The 26,077-nt window shown below is 46.6% G+C and overlaps 1 protein-coding gene across 1 annotated transcript; it reads right to left on the minus strand.

The window, feature by feature from the left end:
• Positions 1 to 24,215: 24,215 nt before the first annotated feature.
• On the minus strand, positions 24,216 to 25,656 carry LOC141042784 (uncharacterized). Its single transcript, XM_073511679.1, has 3 exons — positions 24,959 to 25,656; positions 24,652 to 24,825; positions 24,216 to 24,621 (listed from the first exon to the last, which is right to left on the minus strand). The coding sequence occupies exons 1-3, from the start codon at positions 25,654 to 25,656 to the stop codon at positions 24,255 to 24,257; spliced, it is 1,239 nt and encodes a 412-aa protein (XP_073367780.1). The 3' UTR covers positions 24,216 to 24,254.
• Between the last annotated feature and the right edge of the window lie 421 nt (positions 25,657 to 26,077).

Genomic DNA, 26,077 nt, shown 5'->3' on the forward strand with positions numbered 1-26,077 from the left:
GATAGCATTGACATGGTCAACAGGTGAAGATCAGACTTTGGAAACAAAAAGGATTCATCGGGAACAACCTATAGAATAAGTCTTACAATTTCCTCACGGAAGAATGACTAACCTTCCCAAAAAGGAAACTATAACAATAGGTCCTCCGGCCAGGTGTGCTAGGCATGACATCACCTTACTGGGTCATATAAAGACCAATGTTATAACTCTTGGAAATATGTTCCAACCATCATATCTGACCGAGATTCAGTTCTGATTGGTGTCAGGATACCTCAGACTTAGGATGCCTGAGAAGAAAAGGTGCGGCACAATTTGACGAGATGACATTGTAAGATTCTCAGGAAATGAACTATGGAAGCGAGTTCCGAAACAAGAGTCCATCAGTAAACCAACGAGAGGATGAGGAGGTGGCTGATGGAATCAGCGACAATTCATCGAGATCAACAAAAGATGGATTTCCACAACTATGTGAACAAGGAGATAACATTTGTCAGATCAAATGGTATAATGATGTAGGTTCGAGGAAAACATACACAATTAAACATTGGTTGAAAGGTGCACCCGAAATATGGGGTTAGGTAGCATGATCAATGTTAGAATGGTGGTTCAGCAACCGATAGGCTAAGAATGAATTATCGATCATTAACTTCAAAGCAATAGGGTTGCTAGAAGTGCAGAATCCAAACAACACCGTCCACTTGTGGGTACCCCGGTTGGAATCAACACGAGGACCAAGAAAGAATGGTGATGGTGAGAAGTATCATTATAGCAAGAATTCTTAAGAGGTGGAGCAATCCTCACAACATTCTTGACATCAAAGATGGTAATACTCCGCGGTAGAACTTAACATAAGTTGGATAGCAGGGAAATCAAGATACAACACAAAATATGAACAAGTTTGTGTTGGGGGGAGGCAAGAATGTTGTCGATGATAACACAATTCATCGAGGGGCAAGGATGGTATTTCTCATCCTGAATTTCAACACACAACTTGGAAGAAGTCAAATTGTTGACAATGATCACGACAAATTTGTCGAGAGGTTTTCAAGAAGATGTAACTGATCGACGATGACATCAAGTCAAAGGAATGATGAAAGCGAAAGGTTATTGGAACCACGGGTAGGACACAAACTCGAAATCAAGTTTGCTGTTCAAGGAGAAGTGATATGACGAGGAAGATCGACGTAAGATTAGCTCACCGTCGAAGGTTGTGCTCCGTGATTAAGGACCAGGTAGCACAGTTAAAATCAGCACGGTAATGATGTAGCCGAGTAGGCTAGGAATGACGTGATCGAGTTCAAACTCGTAAGTAATGAAGGTTACCAAGAGTTGTTGAATCGCAGTGCGGACTCGATTCAGTTGTCGATGTCCTTGAGGGGTTCTAACAACTCAGAACCCGTTGGAAAAATGGAATTGGCAAGAATATTAGTTGATGAAGAACTCATAAGAAGTTATGTTGCTCGTGATAATCTCGAGATACCAGGGGTAATACTCGACGACAGATCAAAGTAGAGGTTAGATTGGGTTTTGCTCTGCAGAAGTCAAGTGCTTAAACTTGCACGAGAAATGGTGTTTAAAGGAGAACGTGGTCGGAACCACAATTGCAAAAGGCCAGATCCCAGATATAAGATGAACTTATACCAAGGGAATAACTAATTTTAAAAGAAGCTTCGATGAGAAGATCTACATCGTGTCCATGGGCATGAACACAAAGTTCAAGGTTGACTCCCACTTCTCCAATGCATATCCTTTCATTTACTTCTCGCGTTCGATGAAGTTGTAGTGTTGAAACTTTATATGGAAAAATACCAGAAGAGTATGACTCGTGAAAACTTTCGAGTTCACACATATTAAGGAAGGCATAGGTTCAAGCCATTGGGGCTTCTTAGAACGTATACCACGAACTTCAGAAGTAAATAACACAAGCTCAAAAGTAGAGCATGGTTGACAAAGCAGAGGATACAATTTACCAGAGGCATTATGTATCCGAGAAGAGACTCACAAAGTTATTGAATATGAAGGACGTCGTCGGATAAAATCCAATAAAGGTTTTGGTGGTCCTCAAGGGATCGGATGTGAGCATCGGTACTCAACCAGAAGAAGAAAGAAAGCAAGGCAATCGGAATATCAAAACAACTGACTAATTCAAAGCTCAAATGCAAAGGAATTATGAGTTCCAAATCAAGGGATCAGAAGCAATGTTCTGATTAGGGATGGATAAGTTGAATAGTCTTAGGGGTACAATCGACGGAAATTGGATTGGTTGAGAACCAACTCATGTTCAAAATGACATCTGAGCCAGATAGATAATTTAAAAGGATCAACCGATGATTGCGTGCATTCACACTCATGTTGAATCAACAGGGTCAAAATGACGGTGTCAAAGGAGACTAATGAATATTGCCAGATATATGGGAAGCATCCATAATGCAAGTAGACAAGTATTTGCAGAGCAATAAAGCTGCTAAGGATTTTCGGAGGATTGAATAGTATTTCAAAGACTTTTGTGAAACACCTGAACAACTGGGGATGAGCGGATACTCGGAAGTGCGAGAAATTATTCTTAGGGGTATTCAGGTGGCAAAAACTGTATAGCAGTAAGCTCAAAGGATTCTTGGAACAACGGAGAGCGGTTCGGGGCATCTTGTCTTAAGAAGATCAACTTGGAATAGAATTAAGAACGACGGTTGTAAGTATTTATCCATAGGGATAGATCAATGGTAGGGAATTGCAAAAACAACGAGCACAAAGTCTCGAAAGAGTATCGGGGAGTAACTTCGAAATCTTCTGGTGCAGTAGGTGATCATCTATGATAAGGGGCTCTCCGGGAGACGTAGTTATGAGAACCTAGAGTCAGATTTAGTAAAATCATTTAACCCGAATAGAAGAGAGATCAGAGTCCCAGAGTAAGGATCGAGGAGTAAAAGATCCTAATACCACCCAATGGCGACGTGGGCCCGTAAGCCACACAGCCATGTTAGTAAAAGTTTTTCAATGACTAGACTCGACTTCGGCCAAGGAGTTGGAAAGGGGGATTCCTACAGGCAGTCGGCTCTGATACCAACTTGTGACGCCCCCGATTTGACCGTACACTAATCATTCACGCAAATGTGTACGATCAAGATCAGAGACTCATGGGAAGATATCACAACACAACTCTACAACATAAATAAGTCATAGAAGCATCCTAATACAAGCCAGGGGCCTCGAGGGCTCGAATACAAGTGCTCGATCATAGACGAGTCAGCGGAAGCAACAATATCTGAGTACAGACATCAGTTAAACAAGTTTGCCTTAAGAAGGCTAGCACAAAAGTAGCAACGATCGAAAAGGCAAGGCCTCCTGCCTGGGACCTCCTAACTACTCCTCGAAGCCGAACTCCATGTAGAATCATCCTCGGGATCTCTAGCTCCTGGACTCCAGCATCTGGTTGCGACAACCAGGTATAGAAAGGGGAAAAGAGGGAGATAAGCAACCGTGAGTACTCATCCAAAGTACTCGCAAGCAAGGAGCTACACTACATATGCATGGGTATATGTGTAAAGGGCCATATTGGTGGACTGAACTGCAGAATGCCAGAATAAGAGGGGGATAGCTAATCCTGTCAAGACTACGCTTCTGGCCAACTCCATCTTGCAGCATGTAGAAGAGAGTAGATGGTAAGTTCACTAAGTAGCATCGCATAGCATAATCCTACCCGGCGATCCCCTCCTCGTCGCCCTGTTAGAGAGCGATCACCGGGTTATATCTGGCACTTGGAAGGGTGTGTTTTATTAAGTATCCAGTTCTAGTTGTCATAAGGTCAAGGTACAACTCCGGGTCGTCCTTTTACCGACGGACACGGCTATTCGAATAGATAAACTTCCCTGCAGGGGTGCACCACATAACCCAACACGCTCGATCCCATTTGGCCGGACACACTTTCCTGGGTCATGCCCGGCCTCGAAAGATCAACACGTCGTAGCCCCACCTAGGCTCAACAGAGAGGTCAGCACGCCGGTCTAAATCCTATGCGCGCAGGGGTCTGGGCCCATCGCCCATTGCACACCTGCATGTTGCGAGGGCGGCCGGAAGCAGACCTAGCCTAGCAAGCGTTCCGGTCCAATCCGGTGCGCGCCGCTCCGTCGCTGACGTCAAAAGAGCTTCGGCTGATACCACGACGCCGAGTGCCCATAACTGTTCCCGCGTAGTTGGTTAGTGCGTATAGACCAAATGGCCAGACTCAGATCAAATACCAAGATCTTGTTAAGCGTGTTAAGTATCCGCGAACGCCGACCAGGGCCAGGCCCACCTCTCTCCTAGGTGGTCTCAACCTGCCCTGTCGCTCCACAACAAAGTAACAGTCGGGGGCCGTCAGGGACCCAGGCCCACCTCTACCAGGATGGAGGCACCTGTCCTTTCAGCCCCCTCACCAGAATCACTTGCGGGTATTCAACGAGCCCATCCGACTTTAGTCACCACATGTGTCATGTATATAAAGTATATAGTATATACCCGTGATCACCTCCCGAAGCGATCACGGCCCAGTAGTATAGCATGGCAGACGGACAAGAGTGTAGGGCCACTGATGGAACACTAGCATCCTATACTAAGCAGTAGGATAGCAGGTAAGGGTAACAACTGTAGCAACAATGACAGGCTATGCATCAGTATAGGATTAACCGAAAGAAGTAACATGCTACACTACTCTAATGCAAGCAGTATAGAGAAGGAATAGGCGATATCTAGTGATCAAGGGGGGGGGGGCTTGCCTGGTTCCTGAGACAAGGAGGGGTCGTCGGTGACGTAGTCGACCACAGGGGCATCAGCATCGTCACGGGGTCTACCGAAGAGAAGAGGGGGGAGAAACAGTAAATACATAGCAAGCAAGTGCATAACAGGACAACAGGCAGAGCTAGACGTGTTCTAACGCGGTAGAGGTGATACCGGTGAAGGGGGGAAACATCTGGGAAAATATCCCCGGTGTTTCGCGTTTTTGGACAAATGAATCGGAGGGGAAAACTTGTGTGTTCGTTATGCTAGGGATGTGTGGCGGACGAACGGGCTGCGTAACCGGATTCGTCTCGTCGTTCTGAGCAACTTTCATGTACAAAGTTTTTCTATCCGAGCTACGGTTTATTTTATATTGATTTTAAAAGATTTAAATCATTTTTAGCATTTATTTAATTATTTTAATCCAACATTATCCAGAACAGTGCATGCTGACGTCAGCATGACGTCAGCAGTCAACAGAGGCGTTGACTGGTCAACTGACGTGTGGGTCCCGTTCGTCATTGACTGTTTAGTCTAATTAGGGTTTAACTAATCTAATTACTGTTTAATTAATCTAACTAGTTAATTAGATTAATTAAATAGGATTAATTAACTTAATTAACTAATTGATTAATTATTTTAGTTATTATTTATTTATTATTTATATTCTTTTTTATCGTTCTGGGGGGTGGGGCCCCCTTGTCATTGGCCCATAGGGGCATAGCGAGCTAACGGGCGCGGTTGCAGGGGCGGAGCCCCGTGAGCGTGCGGGCGCGCGGGCGCCGATTGGGCGAGCCCGGGCGCAGGACGATGGGGCACCGCGGGGGCGAGCGCCGGCAGCGGGTGAGCAAGGGCCGGCGGCAGCGGGCGCGCGAGCGCACGGCGGCCGCGGAGTGCGGGCAGGGGAGCCCGGGGAGTGCGGCGGCGCGGGGAGGACGCGCCCAGGGCGGCGACGCGCGCTGGGGGGGCGAGGCGCAAGTCGCGGGCGGCACGGCGCTGGAAGGCAATGGGAGGGCGCGAGCGGTGCGGTGAGCGCTGCCAGACGCGGCGTCGGACGCGCGGTGCGCAGCACGTGGGGAAGCGCGTGCGCGGGGGGGAGGGGAGAGAGAGGGAGGTGTGGTGCTCACGGCGGGGCGCAGGGACTAAGGCAACGGGCTCGAGGAGGATTCGAGGTCGCGTCCGGCGAGGAGGAGATGGGGACGACGGGGCACCGCCGTGGCGCTGGGGAGGCGGCTTGGATCGACGGAGAGGAGGGGCGAGGAGGCAACAACGACGGCAGGCGACGGCGATCTAGATCGCGGAAGAGGGGGAGGCGCAGGAGGAAGATGAGGCAGCGGCGGCGTGGTGGCGCCGGCGATGGGCGCCGGGGTCGAGGTCGCGAGGCGGCATGGGATCGGGTCCCTCCCGTCGATCCAGAACAGGCGAGTGGGGAGGAGAGGAGCGAGGGGAGTGGGCGTCGTGCGGGGGGGAGTGGGCGAGTGGGGCTAGGGTTTCCGGCGCCCAGGGGGAAGTAGAGGGCGCCGCTGGGCCGGTTGGGCTGTTTTGGCCCAGGTGGCCGGGGAGGCCTTTCCTCTTCTTCTTCCTTTTTTTAAAGACTTTTCTGTTTTCTTATTTTTATTATTTTATTTCTTTACTGTTTCCATCTAAACTTCCTTTTATTTTAGTTTTATAAAATGCCAAATGAGCACCTAAATTAGTATTACTAATTAGTCCACTGCCACAATTATTTTGGCACATTATTAAATTAGTTATATTATTATAACTTTATAAAAGGCATTAAATTAATTATTTTTGCTATTGTTTTAATTACTTTAGAGCCCTAAAACATTTTATCAAAGTTTGTTCTCTCCACCAATATATCCTATGAATTATTTGCCACAATAAGATCATTTTAGTTTTTATGTTTGAAAACATTTACTGTTTGCCTATATTTTAAATTTGAATTTGAATCGTTTTGAACTAACGCGAGTTTATCAACAGTAACCGTGGTGACGTGGCATCTTTAACAGAGGTTTACTGTAGCCTAATTATCCGGGCGTTACAAGAGTGACCTCAGCATAATACTCAGACACTGCACCGGCCGGATGCTCGCGATACACCCGATACTCTGGATCAGCACCCTCTGGATAGAGTCGTCACCACATGTTCTGAAGCAGGTGTGGCGATGTGCACAGAGCTGGCTCGGGATGGTACAAGATTGGTACTGGTGCCATCTACACTCACAAACCATACGGTTAGTAATAACAACAATAAATCATGCATGCAATGCAACAACCAATTCCTATGTCTACCGGCACTTAAACGAAGCTAACTACTGTTTTACTAACGCACTGCCGGTCTAGCGTGTCCTACAATCAGCGTGGCTCTGATACCAAGCGTTGTAGCACCCCGACTCAGAGCAACCGGTTTACCCTGCATTGCCAGCCCAGAGATCGAATCTTCTGGCAATACACAACAACATGGTACAGAAATAACCGCTTTATTGATACTAGCGTGGTACAAGAGTCTGATATTACATCAAGATTCGAGGCCAAGCGGCACACACGGTGCTGCTGGACAGCATGTACATTATTTAATGAACATGGCTGGGACCTCAATCACATGAAACTACGCGGCAGCGGAAGAACGACGTAGCGGAACTCCATGGCACAGGGACACCGACGTGGACATGGCCTAGACACGAGATGCGCTCCAATGCGAATCGACTTGCCTGAAAGCTGGCATGATACGCCAGGTCAGTACATTAAATGTACTTGCAAACTCACAACAAACGTAAGCACGATGATAGACAATATCATGATACTTAATCAGGTTAAATTAATGCAAGAAATTACTATCAATGCAAAGCTATGCAAAGCAATCAAACAGCGTGCCGAGTCACACGGACTCGCTTACCAGACGGTTACCTCGTAACCAAACGGTGACCACACCGGGGTCACACCTAAAACCAAACACTCATGAACACCTCGCGTGTTCAGGGTTCACCACGAAACAATACATCACAACAATTACTAATTTGCAAGGTTAATTATAAAAAGTTGATCCATGGTGTGACTTACTCCCGAGTCTTGCCCATAACCGAGGGCGCGGCTATCGATAGATTAAATACACTCTGCAGAGGTAGCGCACTTTACCCACACTACGGAATACCTGGCCTCGCACTCCCATTCGGGTGGACCAAAATATTCCGACGAAACCCTCCCTTTGCCATGCACTCTCCCCGGCCACTCCGACCATCTCGCTCACAGGGCTAGGTCTTGGGTGGCCCCGTGTCTACCAAAGACACCAAAGGCCACCGTCGTGGCAAAACGGTCCCAAACAGGGACAAGGTACCATAAACAAAACGAGCACACAAGGTTATGTCTGCTTACCGGGCCAGGGTATGCACGCCCATAACCTTCCCTCGCGGGAGGCACCGATGAGAGTCACGACAAAGGACCGAATCAAGACCTTCCCATTAGGTACATGTGGTCGCACTGAATTTAAAAACCCGATTCAGTGGCACCATGATGTGATCAACATCATATTCAGGTTGAACTTAATCAAATATTAAGTTTCAGAAAAACTTTTTGTTACTAACATGGCATCATACCGATAATCATGCAACTACTCGTCACACAGAGCAAGCAACTCTTAAGCATGGATCAAAACAAACAACATATCTATGTTGCACAACTAAGATCAGAAACTTCTCTGGTTGCTACTTATTTTTACCTACCAACCATATTTTTATTAGTTCATTATTAAGTTGAAACTATTACTAGTAAAATAACTACCATAATTTTCCATAACAAAATATGTAGTGCAAAATCTTACTCTACTTAGCCAAACAATTCTATGCACTCAACCAGAAGCTAAAACAGGCATATCAAGCATTATAAAACAACTAGCAATTCACCATATTAATTTATCAAATTTTAAATGCAAATAAAGACTCATATTCAAGTAGAAAATCATAGATATTGAAATAACACCATCCAAATGATGTTGTGGCTTACCTTAGTGCAGAGGAGGGTCAAACTCCTCCTGGTTAGCTTCAAGGCAAGATCCTACTTCTGAAAATATTTTAAAACCACAAAAATAAATGTCAAAACACATTCTGAAAATCACCAGAAATTCTAGACAGCAAGGAAAAATCCACCCTTTGGTGTGCTGCTAGAGCTTTCTGTAACAAAGACAATGCAAAAAGAATCAATTCATTTGGACTTGTGGTTTAGGAATTATGGCTGGTCAAAGTTTGGTCAAATTTCTGAGTAAATTTGAATAAATAGAAAATCCTGGGGGGTGGCGTCGAAGGCGTAAAGTGGAAATACGCCTCCACTCATACCACTTCAGGCGCAAGTGGTGAGACCGACAGGTGGGTCCCGCACGTCAGGAGGGGGATAGATCAGAGGGAGGCGGGGCTTCGCCAGAGCTCACGCCGGCAACGAGGGCTCTTGGGGCTAAACGGGAGGGATAGGATTGAAGCTGAGGTCGTGGCGCACCTGCCCGTACCCGTGGCTTGGCGAGAGGTGGCCGAAGTTGGTCGTGGTCGATCTCGCAAGGTTCGGTGGAGGACGGGGTTCACCGAAGAGGAAGGAGATGGCGGCGAGAGGCGGCTCCGAGGGCTCCACGGGGTTCAGGCAGCACCAGCAGACCCCCAATGCCCCGCCCAAGCAGCTGCTTGAGCTCTAGGGGCAATGGAGTGCGGCGTCTGGACCGTGGGGACCGCCGGAGTCCTCGGGTCGGGGCGACGGCCAGAGGCCTGCCCGACCGGGCTGCAGCTCGTCTACGTGCTCGTGAAGGTGGTGTGGGATGGTGAGTGGCTAGCGAGGGAGGCGGGGTGGCCTTATATAGCCGGAGCGTAGGGGGACGTGTCACCGCCGGAGCGCTCTGGACACACGGCGAACGTCGACGAGAGGCGCCAACGGGGGGGACACAGTGCAGCATCAACGCCGGCGCTTGCCCACGCTCGCGGACGAGCACAGGAGGCGGTTTGGGATGGGGACAATCACACACGCGCATTGTGCCGTGTTGGCCGCGACTTGATCGGACCTACTACGGTGGCTCCGGCGTCGGCGAGCGCCAGGGAGGGGTCAAGGGTGATAGTTCGGGGGTGGTGGCGCGTTGCGGCAGTCGGAGGCGAGCGCTGGCATGCACACGCGCGAAACAGAGCCCAAGGCGCCAGCCAGAGCGCGTCGAGATGCATGCCAAGCACCATGTCCACTCGCGGTCACTAGGCTGGCATGGTCAAAATGACGCCTAGGCGCGGCCAAACCTTGTCTACGCTCTTGACCGTGCAGTGCTACGTCTAGGAGAAGTGATGGCTCATGTCAAGGTCGACCAGAAGTGACGCCACTTAGCTGACAAGTTTCTATACAAAAACTTGGTCACCAAGTTTGGCCACCTTCTAGAAGGCCATTAGGGCTGTTCTCCTGAGGTTTAGGGTTTCTTAGGAGGGTGTTTAAGCTCAAGAAAGATCAGGGCTAAAAGCTCAAGGAAAAATGCACTTGCTGTACAAAGTGCATTTCTGATCCAGAAGTGAAAAGATTTTCTACAGCAAAAATATTGCAAAAAGTGATGCCATATTTTTGCATGGGAAGATGTGCCATGGTCCTAAGAATATTTAGGAATTATCTCAGATTTTTCTGAGCAAGAAAAATTAAGGTTGCTTTGGAGCACAAAGTTCTGAAATGAACTTAAGAGAGAAAAATGAATATTTTCTTTTTAGGAAAAATATTCATTTTATTATTTTGGGAATTTGTGGGAGGAAATAGGTAGATAGGTCACTTGGGTGAAAGCCAAGGATATGCCCAAGTGACAAGTCCATTTGAATTGATCCAAAACTCCAAATCGAATCAGGGCAAAAACAACGATGAAAACCAAGTCCGGAAAGAGAGAGAAAGCAAGTCCGGTAAAAAGAGAGAAGGCAAAAATCCAGGCTGTCACAAATATGCCCTAGAGGCAATAATAAAGTTATTATTTATTTCCTTATTTCATGATAAATGTTTATTATTCATGCTAGAATTGTATTAACCGGAAACTTAGTACATGTGTGAATACATAGACAAACAGAGTGTCCCTAGTATGCCTCTATTAGACTAGCTCATTAATCAAAGATGGTTAAGTTTCCTAGCCATAGACATGTGTTGTCATTTGATGAACGGGATCACATCATTAGAGAATGATGTGATGGACAAGACCCATCTGTTAGCTTAGCACTATGATCGTTTAGTTCATTGCAATTGCTTTCTTCATGACTTATACATCTTCCTATGACTATGAGATTATGCAACTCCCGAATACCCGAGGAACACTTAGTGTGCTATCAAGCGTCACAACGTAACTGGGTGATTATAACGATGCTCTACAGGTGTCTCCAATGGTGTTTGTTGAGTTGGCATAGATCGAGATTAGGATTTGTCACTCCGATTGTCGGAGAGGTATCTTTGGGCCCTCTTGGTAATGCACATCACTATAAGCCTTGCAAGCAATGTGACTAATGAGTTAGTTGCCGGATGATGCATTACGGAACGAGTAAAGAGACTTGCCGGTAACGAGATTGAAATAGGTATGATGATACCGATGACAAATGGAACAACGTATGTTGTTATGCGGTTTTACCGATAAAGATCTTCGTAGAATATGTAGGAACCAATATGAGCATCGAGGTTCCGCTATTGGTTATTGACCGGAGATGTGTCTCGATCATGTCTACATAGTTCTTGAACCCGTAGGGTCCGCACGCTTAACATTCGATGATGATTGGTATTATGAGTTTATGTGATTTGATGTATCGAAGGTTTTTGGAGTCCCGGATGAGATCATGGACATGACAATGAGTCTCGAAATGGTCGAGACATGAAGATTCATATATTAGAAGGTTACATTCGGACACCGGAATGGTTCGGGTCATTTCGGATAAGTTTCGGAGTACCGGGGGTTACTGGAACCCCCCCCCCCCCGGAAGTTACTGGGCCTCATGGGCCTAGTTGTGGAAGAGAGGAGGCAGGCCAAGGTGTGGTGCACGCCCCCCTAGCCCAAACCGAATTGGACTAGGTCTAGGGGGGCCGGCCCCCTTTTCCTTCTCTTCTTCCTCTCCTTCCTTCTTCTCCTACTTGGACTAGGAAAGGGGGAAACCTACTCCTACTAGGAGTAGGAATCCCCCCCTTGTGGTCGGCCCTCCTCCTCCTCCCCTCCTTTATATACGGGGGAGGGGGCACCCCATAGACACACAAGTTGATCTTTAGCCGTGTGCGGTGCCCCCCTCCACAGTTTTCCACCTCGATCATATCATTGTAGTGCTTAGGCGAAGCCCTGCGTCGGTAGCTTCATCATCATTGTCACCACGCCATCGTACTGACGGAACTCTCCCTCGGCCTCAGCTGGATCAAGAGTTCGAGGGACATCACCGAGCTGAACGTGTGCAGATTGTGGAGGTGTCGTGCGTTCGGTACTTGATCGGTTGGATCGCGAAGACGTTCGACTACATCAACCACGTTACTAAACGCTTCCGCTTTCGGTCTACGAGGGTATGTGGACACACTCTCCCCGCTCGTTGCTATGCTTCTCCTAGATAGATATTGCGTGATCGCAGGATTTTTTTTGAAATACTATGTTCCCCAACAGTGGCATCCGAGCCAGGTCTATGCGTAGATGTTATATGCACGAGTAGAACACAAAGAGTTCTGCGCGATAATAGTCATACTGCTTACCAACATGTCATACTTTGGTTCGGCGGTATTGTTGGATGAAGCGGCCCGGACCGACATTACATGACCGCGTTCATGAGACTGGTTTTACCAATGTGCTTCGCACATAGGTGGCTAGCGGGTGTCTGTTTCTCCAACTTTAGTTGAATCGAGTGTGACTATGCCCGGTCCTTGTTGAAGGTTAAAACAGCACACTTGACGAAAAATCGTTGTGGTTTTGATGCGTAGGTAAGAGCGGTTCTTGCTAGAAGCCCATAGCAGCCACGTAAAACTTGCAACAACAAAGTAGAGGGCGTCTAACTTGTTTATGCAGGGCTTGCTGTGATGTGATATGGTCAAGACGTGATGATATATAAATTGTTGTATGAGACGATCATGTTTTGTAAAAGTTATCGGCAACTGGTAGGAGCCTTATGGTTGTCGCTTTATTGTATGAAATGCAATCACCATGTAATTGCTTTACTTTATCACTAAGCGGTAGCGATAGTCGTAGAAGCAATAGCTGGCGAGACGACAATGATGCTACGATGGAGATCAAGGTGTCACGCCGGTGACGATGGTGATCATGACGGTGCTTTGGAGATGGAGATCAGCAGCACAAGATGATGATGGCCATATCATATCACTTATTTTGATTGCATGTGATGTTTATCTTTTATGCATCTTATTTTGCTTAGTACGGTGGTAGCATTATAAGATGATCTCTCACTAAAATTTCAAGGTATATGTGTTCTCCTTGAGTATGCACCATTGCGACAGTTCTTCGTGCTGAGACACCACGTGGTGATCGGGTGTGATAAGCTCTACGTTCACATACAACGGATGCAAGCCAGTTTTGCACACGCAGAATACTCGGCTTAAACTTGACGAGCCTACCATATGCAGATATGGCCTCTGAACACTGAGACTGAATGGTCGAGCGTGAATCATATAGTAGATATGATCAACATAGTGATGTTCACCCTTGAAAACTTCTCCATCTCACGATGATCGGACATGGTTTAGTTGATATGGATCACATGATCATTTAGATGACTAGAGGGATGTCTATCTAAGTGGGAGTTCTCAAGTAATATGATTAATTGAACTTCAATTTATCATGAACTTAGTCCTGATAGTATTTGCATAACTATGTTGTAGATCAATAGCTCGCGATGTAGCTCCCGGTTTATTTTTGATATGTTCCTAGAGAAAAACTATGTTGAAAGATGATTGTAGCAATGATGCGGACTAGGTCTGTGATCTGAGGATTATCCTCATTGCCGCACAGAAGAATTATGTCCTTGAATCACCGCTAGGTGACAGAGCTATTGCAGGAGCAGATGCACACGTTATGAACGTTTGACAAGCTCGGTATGATGACTACTTGATAGTTTAGTGCACCATGCTTTACGGCTTAGAACTGGGACTTCAAACATGTTTTGAAATGTCACGGAGCCTATGATATATTCCAAGAGCTGAAATTGGTATTTCAGACTCATGCCCGAGTCGAGAGGTATGAGACCTCTGACAAGTACTTTGCCTACAAGATGGAGGAGAATAGCTCAACTAGTGAGCACGTGCTCAGAATGTTTGAGTACTACAATCGCTTGAATCAAGTGGGAGTTAATCTTCTAGATAAGATAGCGATTGACAAAGTTCTCTAGTCACTATCACCAACTTACTGGAACTTCATGATGAACAATAATATGCAAGTGATGATGAAAACGATTCCCCGACCTCTTCGCGATGCTGAAATCGGCGAAGGTAGAAATCAAGAAAATCATCAAGTGTTGATGGTTGACAAGACCACTAGTTTCAAGTAAAAGGGCAAGGGAAAGAAAGGGAACTTCTATTGGGGAACGTAGTATTTCAAAAAAATTCCTACGATCACGCAAGATCTATCTAGGAGAAGCATAGCAACGAGCGGGGAGTGTGTGTCCACGTACCCTCGTAGACCAAAGCGGAAGCATTTAGTAACGCGGTTGATGTAGTAAAACGTCTTCGCAATCCAACCAATCAAGTACCGAACGCACAGCACCTCGGCGATCTGCACACGTTCATCTCAGTGACGTCCCTTGAACTCTAGATCCAGCTGAGGTCGAGGGAGAGTTTCGCCAGCACGACGGCGTGGTGACGGTGATGATGAAGTTACCGACGCAGGGCTTCGCCTAAGCACTACAACAATATGACCGAGGTGGAAAACTGTGGAGGGGGGCACCGCACACGGCTAAAGATCAACTTGTGTGTCTATGGGGTGCCCCCTCCCCCGTATATAAAGGAGGGGAGGAGGGGGCCGGCCGACTTCAAGGGGCGCGCCCAAGGGGTGGGGTCCTACTCCTACTAGGAGTAGTTTCGCCCCTTTCCTACTCCAACAAGGAGGGGAAGGAAGGACGAAGGGGAGAGAAGGAGGGAGGGGGGCGCCGCCCCACCCCTTGTCCAATTCGGACTGGGGGGCGCGCGCCACCTCCTAGCCGACCCTCTCTCCTCTAAGGCCCATGGTGGCCCATTAACTTCCGGGGGGGTTCCGGTAACCCTCCAGCACTCCGGTTTTATCCGAAACTCTCCAGAACACTTCCGGTGTCCGAACAACATGGTCCAATATATCAATCTTTATGTCTCGACCATTTTGAGATTCCTCGTCATGTCCATGATCTCATCGGGGATTCTGAACAACCTTCGGTACATCAAATCACACAAACTCATAATACCAATCGTCATCGAACGTTAAGCGTGCGGACCCTACGGGTTCGAGAACTATGTAGACATGACCGAGACACTTCTCCGGTCAATAGCCAACAGCGGAACCTGGATGCTCATATTGGTTCCTACATATTCTACGAATATCTTTATCGGCCAAACCGCACAAAAACATACATTGTTCCCTTTGTCATTGGTATGTTACTTGCCCGAGATTCGATCGTCGGTATCATCAAACCTAGTCCAATCTCGTTACCGGCAAGTCTCTTTACTCGTTCCGTAGTGCATCATCCCGCACCTAACTCATTAGTCACATTGCTTGCAAGTCTTATAATGATGTGCATTACCGAGAGGGCCCATAGATACCTCTCCGACAATCGGAGTGACAAATCCTAATCTCGATCTATGCCAACTCAACTAACACCATTGGAGACACCTGTAGAGCATCTTTATAATCACCCAGTTATGTTGTGACGTTTGATAGTACACTAAATGTTCCTTCGGTATTCGGGAGTTGCATAATCTCATAGTCATAGGAACATGTATAAGTCATGAAGAAAGCAATAGCAATAAACTAAACGATCATAGTGCTAAGCTAACGGATGGGTCTTGTCCATCACATCATTCTCTAATGATGTGATCCCGTTCATCAAATGACAACACATGTCTATGGCTAGGAAACATAACCATCTTTGATAAATGAGCTAGTCAAGTAGAGGCATACTAGGGACACTCTGTTTTGTCTATGTATTCACACATGTACTAAGTTTCCGGTTAATACAATTCTAGCATGAATAATAAACATTTATCATGATATAAGGAAATATAAATAACAACTTTATTATTGCCTCTAGGGCATATTTCCTTCAACTTCAAGAAGAATGGCAAACAAGTTGCCACTCATATGAAGAAGCCCAAAGCTAGACCCAAGCCTGAAACTGAGTGCTTCTACTACAAAGGAAATGGTCACTGGAAGCGGAACTGCCCCAAATACTTGGCGGATAATAAGGATGGAAAAGTGAACAAAAGTATATATATATATGATATACATGTTATTGATGTGTACTTTACTAGTGTTCATAGTAGCCCCTGGGTATTTGATACTCGTTCAGTTGCTATGATTAGTAACTCGAAACAGGAGTTACAAAATGAACAAAGACTAGTTGATGGCAAGCTGACGATGTGTGTTGGAAGTAATTCCAAGGTTGATAAGATCACCATCGCACACTCCCTTTACCTTCGGGATTAGTGTTGAACCTAAAATAAATGTTATTTGGTGTTTGCGTTGAGCATAATCTGATTGGATCATGTTTATTGCAATACGGTTATTCATTTAAGTCAAAGAATAATTGTTATTCTGTTTACATGAATAAAACCTTCTGAGGTCATACACCCAAGGTGAATGGTTTATTGAATCTCGATCGTAGTGATACACATATTCATAATATTGATGCCAAAAGATGCAAAGTTGATAATGATAGTGCAACATATTTGTGGCACTGCCGCTTAGGTCATATTGGTGTAAAGGGCATGAAGAAACTCCATGCTGATGGGCTTTTGGAATCACTTGACTATGAATCACTTGATGCTTGCGAACCATGCCTCATGGGGAAGATGACTAAGACTCCGTTCTCCGGAACAATGGAGCGAGCAACTAACTTATTGGAAATAATACATACTGATGTATGCGATCCGATGAGTGTTGAGGCTCGCGGCAGGTATCGTTATTTTCTGACCTTCACAGATGATTTGAGCAGATATGGGTATATCTACTTGATGAAACATAAGTCTAAAACATTTGAAAAGTTTAAAGAATTTCAGAGTGAAGTGGGAAATCATCGTATCAAGAAAACAAAGTTTCTACGATCTGATCGCGGAGATGAATATTTGAGTTACGAGTTTGGTCTTCATTTGAAACGATGTGGAATAGTTTCACAACTCACGCCACCTAGAACACCATGGCGTAATGGTGTGTCCGAACGTCATAATCGTACTTTATTAGATATGGTGCGATCTATGATTTCTCTTACCGATTTATCACTATCGTTTTGGGGTTATGCATTAGAGACAACTTCATTCATGTTAAATAGGGCACCATCTAAATCCGTTGAGACGACACCATGGTTTGGCAAGAAACCTAAGCTGTCGTTTCTTAAAGTTTGGGGCGGCAATGCTTATGTGAAAAAGTTTCAACCTGATAAGCTCGAACCCAAATCGAAGAAATGTGTCTTCATAGGATACCCAAAGGAAACTGTTGGGTACACCTTCTATCACAGATCCGAAGGCAAGATATTCGTTGATAAGAATGGATCCTTTCTAGAGAAGGGGTTTCTCTCGAAATAAGTGAGTGGGAGGAAAGTAGCACTTGATGAGGTAACATTACCTGCTCCCTTATTGGAAAGTAGTTCATCACAGAAATCAGTTCCAGTGATTCCTACACTAGTGAGGAAGCTAATGATAATGATCATGAAACTTCTGATCAAGTTACTACTGAACCTCGTAGGTCAACCAGAGTAAGATCCGCACCAGAGTGGTACGGTAATCCTGTTCTGGAGGTCATGTTACTCGACCATGACGAACCTACGAACTATGAGGAAGCGATGATGAGACCAGATTCCGCGAAATGGCTTGAGGCCATGAAATCTGAGATGGATCCATGTATGAGAACAAAGTGTGGACTTCGGTTGACTTGCCCGATGATCGGCAAGCCATAGAGAATAAATGGATCTTCAATAAGAAGACTGACGCTGACGGTAATGTTACTGTCTATAAAGCTCGACTTGTTGCGAAAGGTTTTCGACAAGTTCAAGGAGTTGACTACGATGAGACATCCTCATCCATAGCGATGCTTAAGTCCGTCCGAATCATGTTAGCAATTGCTGCATTTTATGATTATGAAATTTGGCAAATGGATGTCAAAACTGCATTCCTTAATGGATATCTTAAAGAAGAGTTGTATATGATGCAACTAGAAGGTTTTGTCGATCCAAAAGGTGCTAACAAAGTGTGAAAGCTCCAGCGATCCATTTATGGACTGGTGCAAGCATCTCGGACTCGGAATATACGCTTTGATAGTGTGATCAAAGCATATGGTTTTATACAGAATTTTGGAGAAGCCTGTATTTACAAGAAAGTGAGTGGGAGCACTACAGCCTTTCTGATAAGTATATATGAATGACATATTGTTGATCGGAAATGATGTAGAATTTTCTGGAAAGCATAAATGAGTGTTTGAAAGGAGTTTTTCAAAGAAAGACCTCGGTGAAGCTGCTTACATATTGGGCATCAAGATCTATAGAGATAGATCAAGACGCTTGATAAGATTTTTCAAACAGTACATACCTTGACAAGATTTTTTAAGTAGTTAAAAATGGAACAGTCAAAGAAGAAGTTCTTGCATGTATTGCAAGGTGTAAAGTTGAGTAAGACTCAAAACACGACCACGGCAGAAAATAGAAAGAGAATGAAAGTCATTCCCTATGCCTCAGCCATAGGTTCTATAGAGTATGCTATGCTGTGTACCAAACCTTTTGTGTACCTTACCATGAGTTTGGCAAGGGGGTATGATATTGATCCAGGAGTGGATCACTTGGCAGCGGTCAAAATTATCCTTAGAAGAATAAGGAGATATTTCTCGGTTATGGAAGTGATAAAGAGTTCGTCGTAAAGAGTTACGCTGATGCAAGCTTTTACACCAATCCGGATGACTCTGAGTCTCAATCTGGATACATATTGAAAGTGGGAGCAATTAGCTAGAGTAGCTCCATGCACAGCATTTTAGACATAGAAAATTCGCAAAATACATACGGCTCTGAATGTGACAGACCCATTGACTAAGCTTCTCTCACAAGCAAAACATGATCACACCTTAGTACTCTTTGGGTGTTAATCACATAGCGATGTGAACTAGATTATTGACTCTAGTAAAACCCTTTGGGTATTAGTCACATGGCGATGTGAACTAATCACATGGTGATGTGAACTATTGGTGTTAAATCACATGGCGATGTGAACTAGATAATTGACTCTAGTGCAAGTGGGAGACTAAAGGAAATATGCCCTAGTGGCAATAATAAAGCTATTATTTATTTCCTTATTTCATGATAAATGTTTATTATTCATGCTATAATTGTATGAACCGGAAACTTAGTACATGTGTGAATACATAGACAAACAGAGTGTCCCTAGTATGCCTCTACTAGACTAGCTCGTTAATCAAAGATGGCTAAGTTTCCTAGCCATAGACATGTGTTGTCATTTGATGAACAGGATCACATCATTAGAGAATGATGTGATGGACAAGACCCATCCGTTAGCTTAGCACTATGATCGTTTAGTTTATTGCTATTGCTTTCTTCATGACTTATACATGTTCCTATGACTATGAGATTATGCAACTCCCGAATACCAGAGGAACACTTAGTGTGCTATCAAACGTCACAACATAACTGGTGTCTCCGATGGTGTTTGTTGAGTTGGCATAGATCGAGATTAGGATTTGTCACTCCGATTGTCGGAGAGGTATCTCTGGGCCCTCTCGGTAATGCACATCACTATAAGCCTTGCAAGCAATGTGACTAATGAGTTAGTTGCGGGATGATGCATTACGAAACGAGTAAAGAGACTTGCCGGTAACGAGATTGAACTAGGTATGATGATACCGACGATCGAACTCGGGCAAGGAACATACCGATGACAAAGGGAACAACGTATTGGTTATTGACCGGAGATGTGTCTCTATCATGTCTACATAGTTCTCGAACCCGTAGGGTCCACACGCTTAACAATCGATGACGATTGGTATTATGAGTTTATGTGATTTGATGTACCGAAGGTTGTTCGGAGTCCCGGATGAGATCACGTACATGACGAGGAGTCTTGAAATGGTCGAGACATAAAGATTCATATATTGGAAGGATACATTCAGACACCAGAATGGTTCGGGTCGTTTCGGATAAGTTTCGGAGTACCGGGGGTTACCGGAACCCGCCCCCCCGGCAAGTTATTGGGCCTCATGGGCCTAGTGGTGGAAGAGAGGAGGCAGGCCAAGGTGTGCCCCCCCTAGCCCAAACCGAATTGGACTAGGGCTAGGGGGCCGGCCCCCCTTTCCTTCTCCTACTTGGACTAGGAAAGGGGGAAACCTACTCCTACTGGGAGTAGGAATCCCCCCCTTGGGCGCGCCCCTTGTGGCCGGCCCTCCTCCTCCTCCGCTCCTTTATATACGGGGGAAGGGGCACCCCATAGACACACAGGTTGATCTTTAGCCGTGTGCGGTGCCCCCTGCACAGTTTTCCACCGCGGTCATATCGTCATAGTGCTTAGGCGAAGCCCTGCGCCGGTAACTTTATCATCACCGTCACCACGCCGTCGTACTGACGGAACTCTCCCTCGGCCTCAGCTCGATCAAGAGTTCGAGGGACGTCACCGAGCTCAACGTGTGCAAATCGCAGAGGTGCCGTGCGTTCGGTACTTGATCGGCTGGATCACGAAGACGTTCAACTACATCAACCGCGTTACTAAACGCTTGCGCTTTCGGTCTACGAGGGTACGTGGACACACTCTCCCCGCTAGTTGTTATGCTTCTCCTAGATAGATCTTGCGTGATCGTAGGAATTTTTTTGAAATACTATGTTCCTCAACAGGGAGAGCCCCTAGAGGAGGAGGAGGTGGGGGAGAGGCACCCGGGTCAAAAAACTCCGGGCCGTGTCCAAAATAGGGGGGTCTTCTTCGATGCCCTCCTATACTGAGGCACCTTCTGAGTCTAAGGAGGAGGAGTATGTTCCTGATGGTTAGGAGGAGGAGGGCGAGGAGGAGGAGGGCGAGGAGGAGGAGTGCGAGGAGGAGGGTGAGGAGGAGGAGGGCGAGGAGGGTGGTGGAGGGGAGGTTGACCCCGAGTTGTGGGGTGACTTGCCGTCCGGTGCTCCGAAGGGGTGGTTGCGTGGTATTGCTGGAGTACCTACACCACCTTCTATCGAGGCTCACAAGTGGCTCATTAAACCTGCGGGGACAGAGTAAGTGCCTCTCGATCATATTTTCAACACATGACAACATTTTCTTATTGTACACATGCCAAATCTTTGATTCTTTTGCAGGAACTGGATCCTTCATGGAAAGGGCCGTTAACCGAACGGCCTTATAACTGTCCTGTTGAAGGAGTTTTGGCCGGGCCTATTCTGCCCGCGGCCAGACAGGGACCCGGAGCTGCGGGTTTTGGCCATGAGTTGGGCCCACTACGAGGCTTCCAGCCACGCGGATTACGGGACGGCCGCTAAGGCCGTGATCACCAAATTTTGGGTAAGTTCTCTTCCGAATCACTTGTCTTCAGTTTCGTTCATAGTTTATCATCGAATCACTCAATTCATGCCTTGTTTGCTTCTGGTTTTATGCATGATTGCAGGAACTCTATAGAGTTCTTGACGAGCACAAGGCCAGAGACGACGTGGTCTTGCTGGCAGCTGCGAAGAAGAAAGCTCGTCAGTTGTAGTACGAGGTGCGCTAGGGTGCCGTCTTGCACTACTACCACACCCACCTTGATCAGAAGATGAGCAAAACTAAAGCGCAAAAGCAACGACTTACCTTGAACAGGGAGCAGTTCATGAGGGTAACTATTACTGACTTTTCATTCCAACATATAAGCAGTCAATTTAATTGTTTTGTGCTCACATGTCATGCTTCCATTTTTAGGTTATTCCTCCTTGGTGCTATGCAAAGGATGACGGATGGGCGAGTTTGGTGGATAGGTGGCTCGGTGACGATGCAGAGTTTGCTGCCAAGAGCAGCAAGGCTCGGGCTAACCGTGGAAAGACGGGACACACGACCAAGGAAACATGAACCACTGGGGCTTCAAGGCCATGAAGATATATGTATATGCATGATGCATTTTTGTTCTTCTTTTTACTGTCATGTTCTTATGTATGGCTAACTTCTGTTTGACGTTGCAGGAGGACAAGTTGAAGAGGCCAATCTCAGACATGGAGTCGTGGAAGATGGCCCGTGAGCGGACTGGTCGCAAGGCCGGCGAGAGCGAGTACTATGGCAAAACCAAGGAGCACCTGTAGTCTTACACGAAGCAGTTTCAGAGGTTGCATCCTAGTCCGGATGCTACTGATGTCGTCCAGTCTCAGATCAACGACACGGCGGTGGTGGCCATCCAGCCGAAGTCCCATGGCCGGTACCCGTGTTTTGATGGCTTGATCACTCCTTCGGTCTTGTACACACGGCTTCAGGCTACCAACCCGAGCCCATTAGAGAGTATGGGGCGTTCGCAGCCTCCCTTAGCCCGCTAGCATGCTGTAAGTACTTCCCCCTTATCTTCTTTCTCTCTAACTTTCTCAGTTTATTTTTAGCATTGCCCACTTAGAAACAACCTAAATTTTGTAGGCATATAAGACCTTTGTTGAGCATAGGAATCTTGAGGTGCGGGAGTACTTGCAACGAGTGAAGGCAAACGATGATTACAACCGTCAAATGATGGCGTTTAGTTTTGCCCTCTTAAAACCAAGCTAAAATTTCCACTTTCATTCCTTCTGACCTTCTAGTTTGCTTGTTTAACTAACATCCAGGCTATGTTGGCGTCTTGGACTAACCGCACGGATCCACCACAAATGGGACCCCACCACCACCTGCTGGAGAACCCCCACACGTGCCCATGTTCGATGAATGGGTGGCACTAGGCAGTGATACTCCAGTTAGTACATTTGCCCTTACAATCTCTTCATTCAACACTATCATATCATATTTACCAGAGTAGGGCGTTTCGGTGCCCTGGCTCATCTGCACCCGGTTAGAAAAGAAATCATAAAAAATTCAATATAAATTCAAAAAAATCCAAACTTTTTTTGTTTGGTAGACAATTTGATGCGTGAGATCTGCTCCAAATTGCATGTCATCTGGGCATCTGAGCAGCTCTCAGCAAAAAAGAAAAATCGGGTCAAAACAATACATGAACAGTAAACATTTTTACAGCCCTCAATTTGTCTTTTTTTCTGAGAGCTGCTCAGATGTCCAAATGACTTGAAATTTGGAGCGGGTCTCATGCATCAAATTATCTACCACACAAAAAAATTGGAATTTTTTGAATTTTTCTAGTATTTATTTTGATTTTTTTTGTCAGCACGGGTGCAGATGAGCTCGGGTCCAGAGATGGATTTTCGTATTTACCATTACAATATCTTCTCAAACATGTAGGGGACCGGCGGCTCGACTCTAGTCACTCCGATCTGGCAAGGAGGTGGCGGTCTTGGCGGTGGCGGTCTTGGCGGTTTTTGCGGTGGCGGTCTTGGCGGTGGTGGTTTTGCCTCATGTCGATGATGATACCCGTGCCTGTGCCGTCGTGCCATACTTTTCATGTTCCGTAGTCCTTATTTATCAGTGCGTGTGGCCTCTTCTATGTTCCGAAGTCCTTATTTACCTTTCTTTAGATGACTTACGTTCTCATACTTATGTTCATTAAGTGTTTCGCCGATGATGATGATGTTGATCTTTACACGATGATGATATGCTATATATCTATATCTGTCATATATGAGTCAATTTGCTGTGTATTTGATTGAAAATGGACAAAGCATGGCATATAAAAAAAAAGAACAGAACTATGCCGACGGCTTTGCCGTCGGCATAGCTATGTCCAGGTGAACCAGCAGCCGCCACGTGGCAGGGCTATGCCGATGACATAGATCAAAACCTATGCCGACGGCAAGCCGTCGGCATAGTCCTTCGCCCAGGAACGCCCAGGGGTCGCCACATGGCAAGCTAAGCCGACGGCCCCGTCAGCATAACTTTTCGTTTAGGAGCGCTCTAGGGCCGCCACGTGGCACAGGTAAGCCGACGGCCTGGCCGTCGGCTTAGACTTGGGCCTATGCCGACGGCCAGGCCATCGGCTTATCTCTGACATGTGGCGGCCCGTGGTTCGGCTGGCGCAGTGACGGCGCCATCAACGGCCGTCCCGTGGAAAACTGCGCCGATGCCCCTATGCCGACGGCATATCTATGCCGACGGCATATCTATGCCGACGGTCTGACAAGACTACGCTGACATTATCTACGCCGACGGGCCTATGCCGTCGGGCCGTCGGCATAGTACGTTGATCCGGTAGTGAAAATTCATGCGGAAGGATAGTCCCACTGGAGCTCCTTAGGAATTTTCGGATTGACTGCCAGGTAACTCCCCAATCCAACAGGGTGTGTATGGAAAAGATTGGTCTATAAAACTATTATACATGCGATTGTAATCTTTTGGGTAGATGCTGCCCAAGTCTTCAAGCTTCGAGCTGCTGAGATGATAGGCAAACGATCTCTCGATTGAGTCATTCAGAAAGATACCTTCTTTGTACGGGTGAAATCCAAGTATTGAAATAGAACTAGTGTAGTGCTTCCCAACTCTTCCTCTTGCGTCAGGAGTATTGTCATTGTCAGAGTCCCATTCAAGTTTATCTTCTGCCACTTGTTTGATGTCAATGGGAGGAGTAAAATTTTCGGAGCTGTAGTTAATATCTTCTATGACTCAGGGCCCTCGAACTTGTGGGTCATACACTCCACGTGACAACATATGATGAAGATTGTTATCATGCTTAATCACCCACTCGGTGCCGCCGCCGTGCGATTCGTTGAGGATCCATACTCGAAGTTGGCGTTGACGATCAAGTGATGCAAAATAAACCCCGTTCTCCGATTTTCCAAGGCTAATTTTTTTCTCCATATTTACTCTTACCAATTTCTATGGGTGGTTTCATTGCTTGGTACGTGCAGCTTGACAGGGATATTCTGACGAAAATAGATAGAATCATTGGTAGCAAAAAAGAAAACAAAAAAAAGGAATGGTGCTCGTTGATGCAGTACCTCATAACAAATTGGTTTAGCACGTAGAGTTGTCCACCCCAGTAGGCGGAGAGCACTTGATGCATGTCCCGCGTCACCAGCCGCAGATGGGCGACGGTCCCCATGGCACCCCCTCGCCGGGTAAACGACCTCTCCTCCCAACTCGCCATAGCAGAAGAGAAGACGTGCATGATACATGGCGACGGGGGCCATTCTACCTGCGACTCAACCCCGATGGCGCGCCACGTGATGGACGGGACTATCACCACCTCGTAGTGCGGCGAGACGGCGGGGTCAAACACTATGTAGCGGTGAAGGGAGGCGACGGCGTGGTGAACCTCTTGTGGCAGTGGTGGTAGGGGCGCCCAGCGCTGCGTGGCGGGGTTGACCACGTAGTCGAAGAGCAGGAGGAGGCCGTTGCAGTGATCCATTACGATGGCTTCTTCCATGGGGGGCATGTAGCGGAGGAGGTTCCCGCTGATGGCTGCTGCGGCGCCGTCTCTCCTCGGCGGCCGGAAGAAGAACTCGGAGAATGGTAGTTCCATGAAGGTGATGAATAGGCCGGCCAGCGAGGGCGGGAAGAGATGCAGCAGCTGGCGGTCGTCGATGGTAGCGTGCCAGGCTTTGCACACGCAGCGAGCCATCGCGAGGCCGTGCGGTGGGAGGCGGCGGAGGACGGCGGCGAACACGTCCTCTGGTAGCCTCTGCGTCGACTCCATGGTCCTTGTCCCTCTCGGTCTGCGCTGGCTAATTGGTACGTATCTTTTTGACTTGTCTAACCGGTGTATATGTTGCATGTGGCCGTCTACGTGGAAGAAGAACAAACACCTCAGGAGTCAGGACTCACTTCAACCCCAAGCGCCGAGGGATAAGACGTGTGATGCCTTGCTTCCGATCGTCAGGACTTCCAAAAGCAGAAAATAATAAACGCAAATCACTGCAATTTTTGCTATTAGCTGCCCAGCAAAAAAATCAGAGATAATTGCCCAACAATTTAGCTTTCCTGATTTTCAGGAAACTCCAAATTCCATGCCATATAGTTTTTTTAACACAATACATACAGTAGGCGCCTCGTAATCGGCGGAAACGTCTCCTCCTACTAAACGCGCATCACCCGGAATCCTAAAATAAATCTAGCAT

Source organism: Aegilops tauschii, chromosome 3, assembly GCF_002575655.3.
Source record: "Aegilops tauschii subsp. strangulata cultivar AL8/78 chromosome 3, Aet v6.0, whole genome shotgun sequence".
NCBI lineage: Eukaryota > Viridiplantae > Streptophyta > Magnoliopsida > Poales > Poaceae > Aegilops > Aegilops tauschii.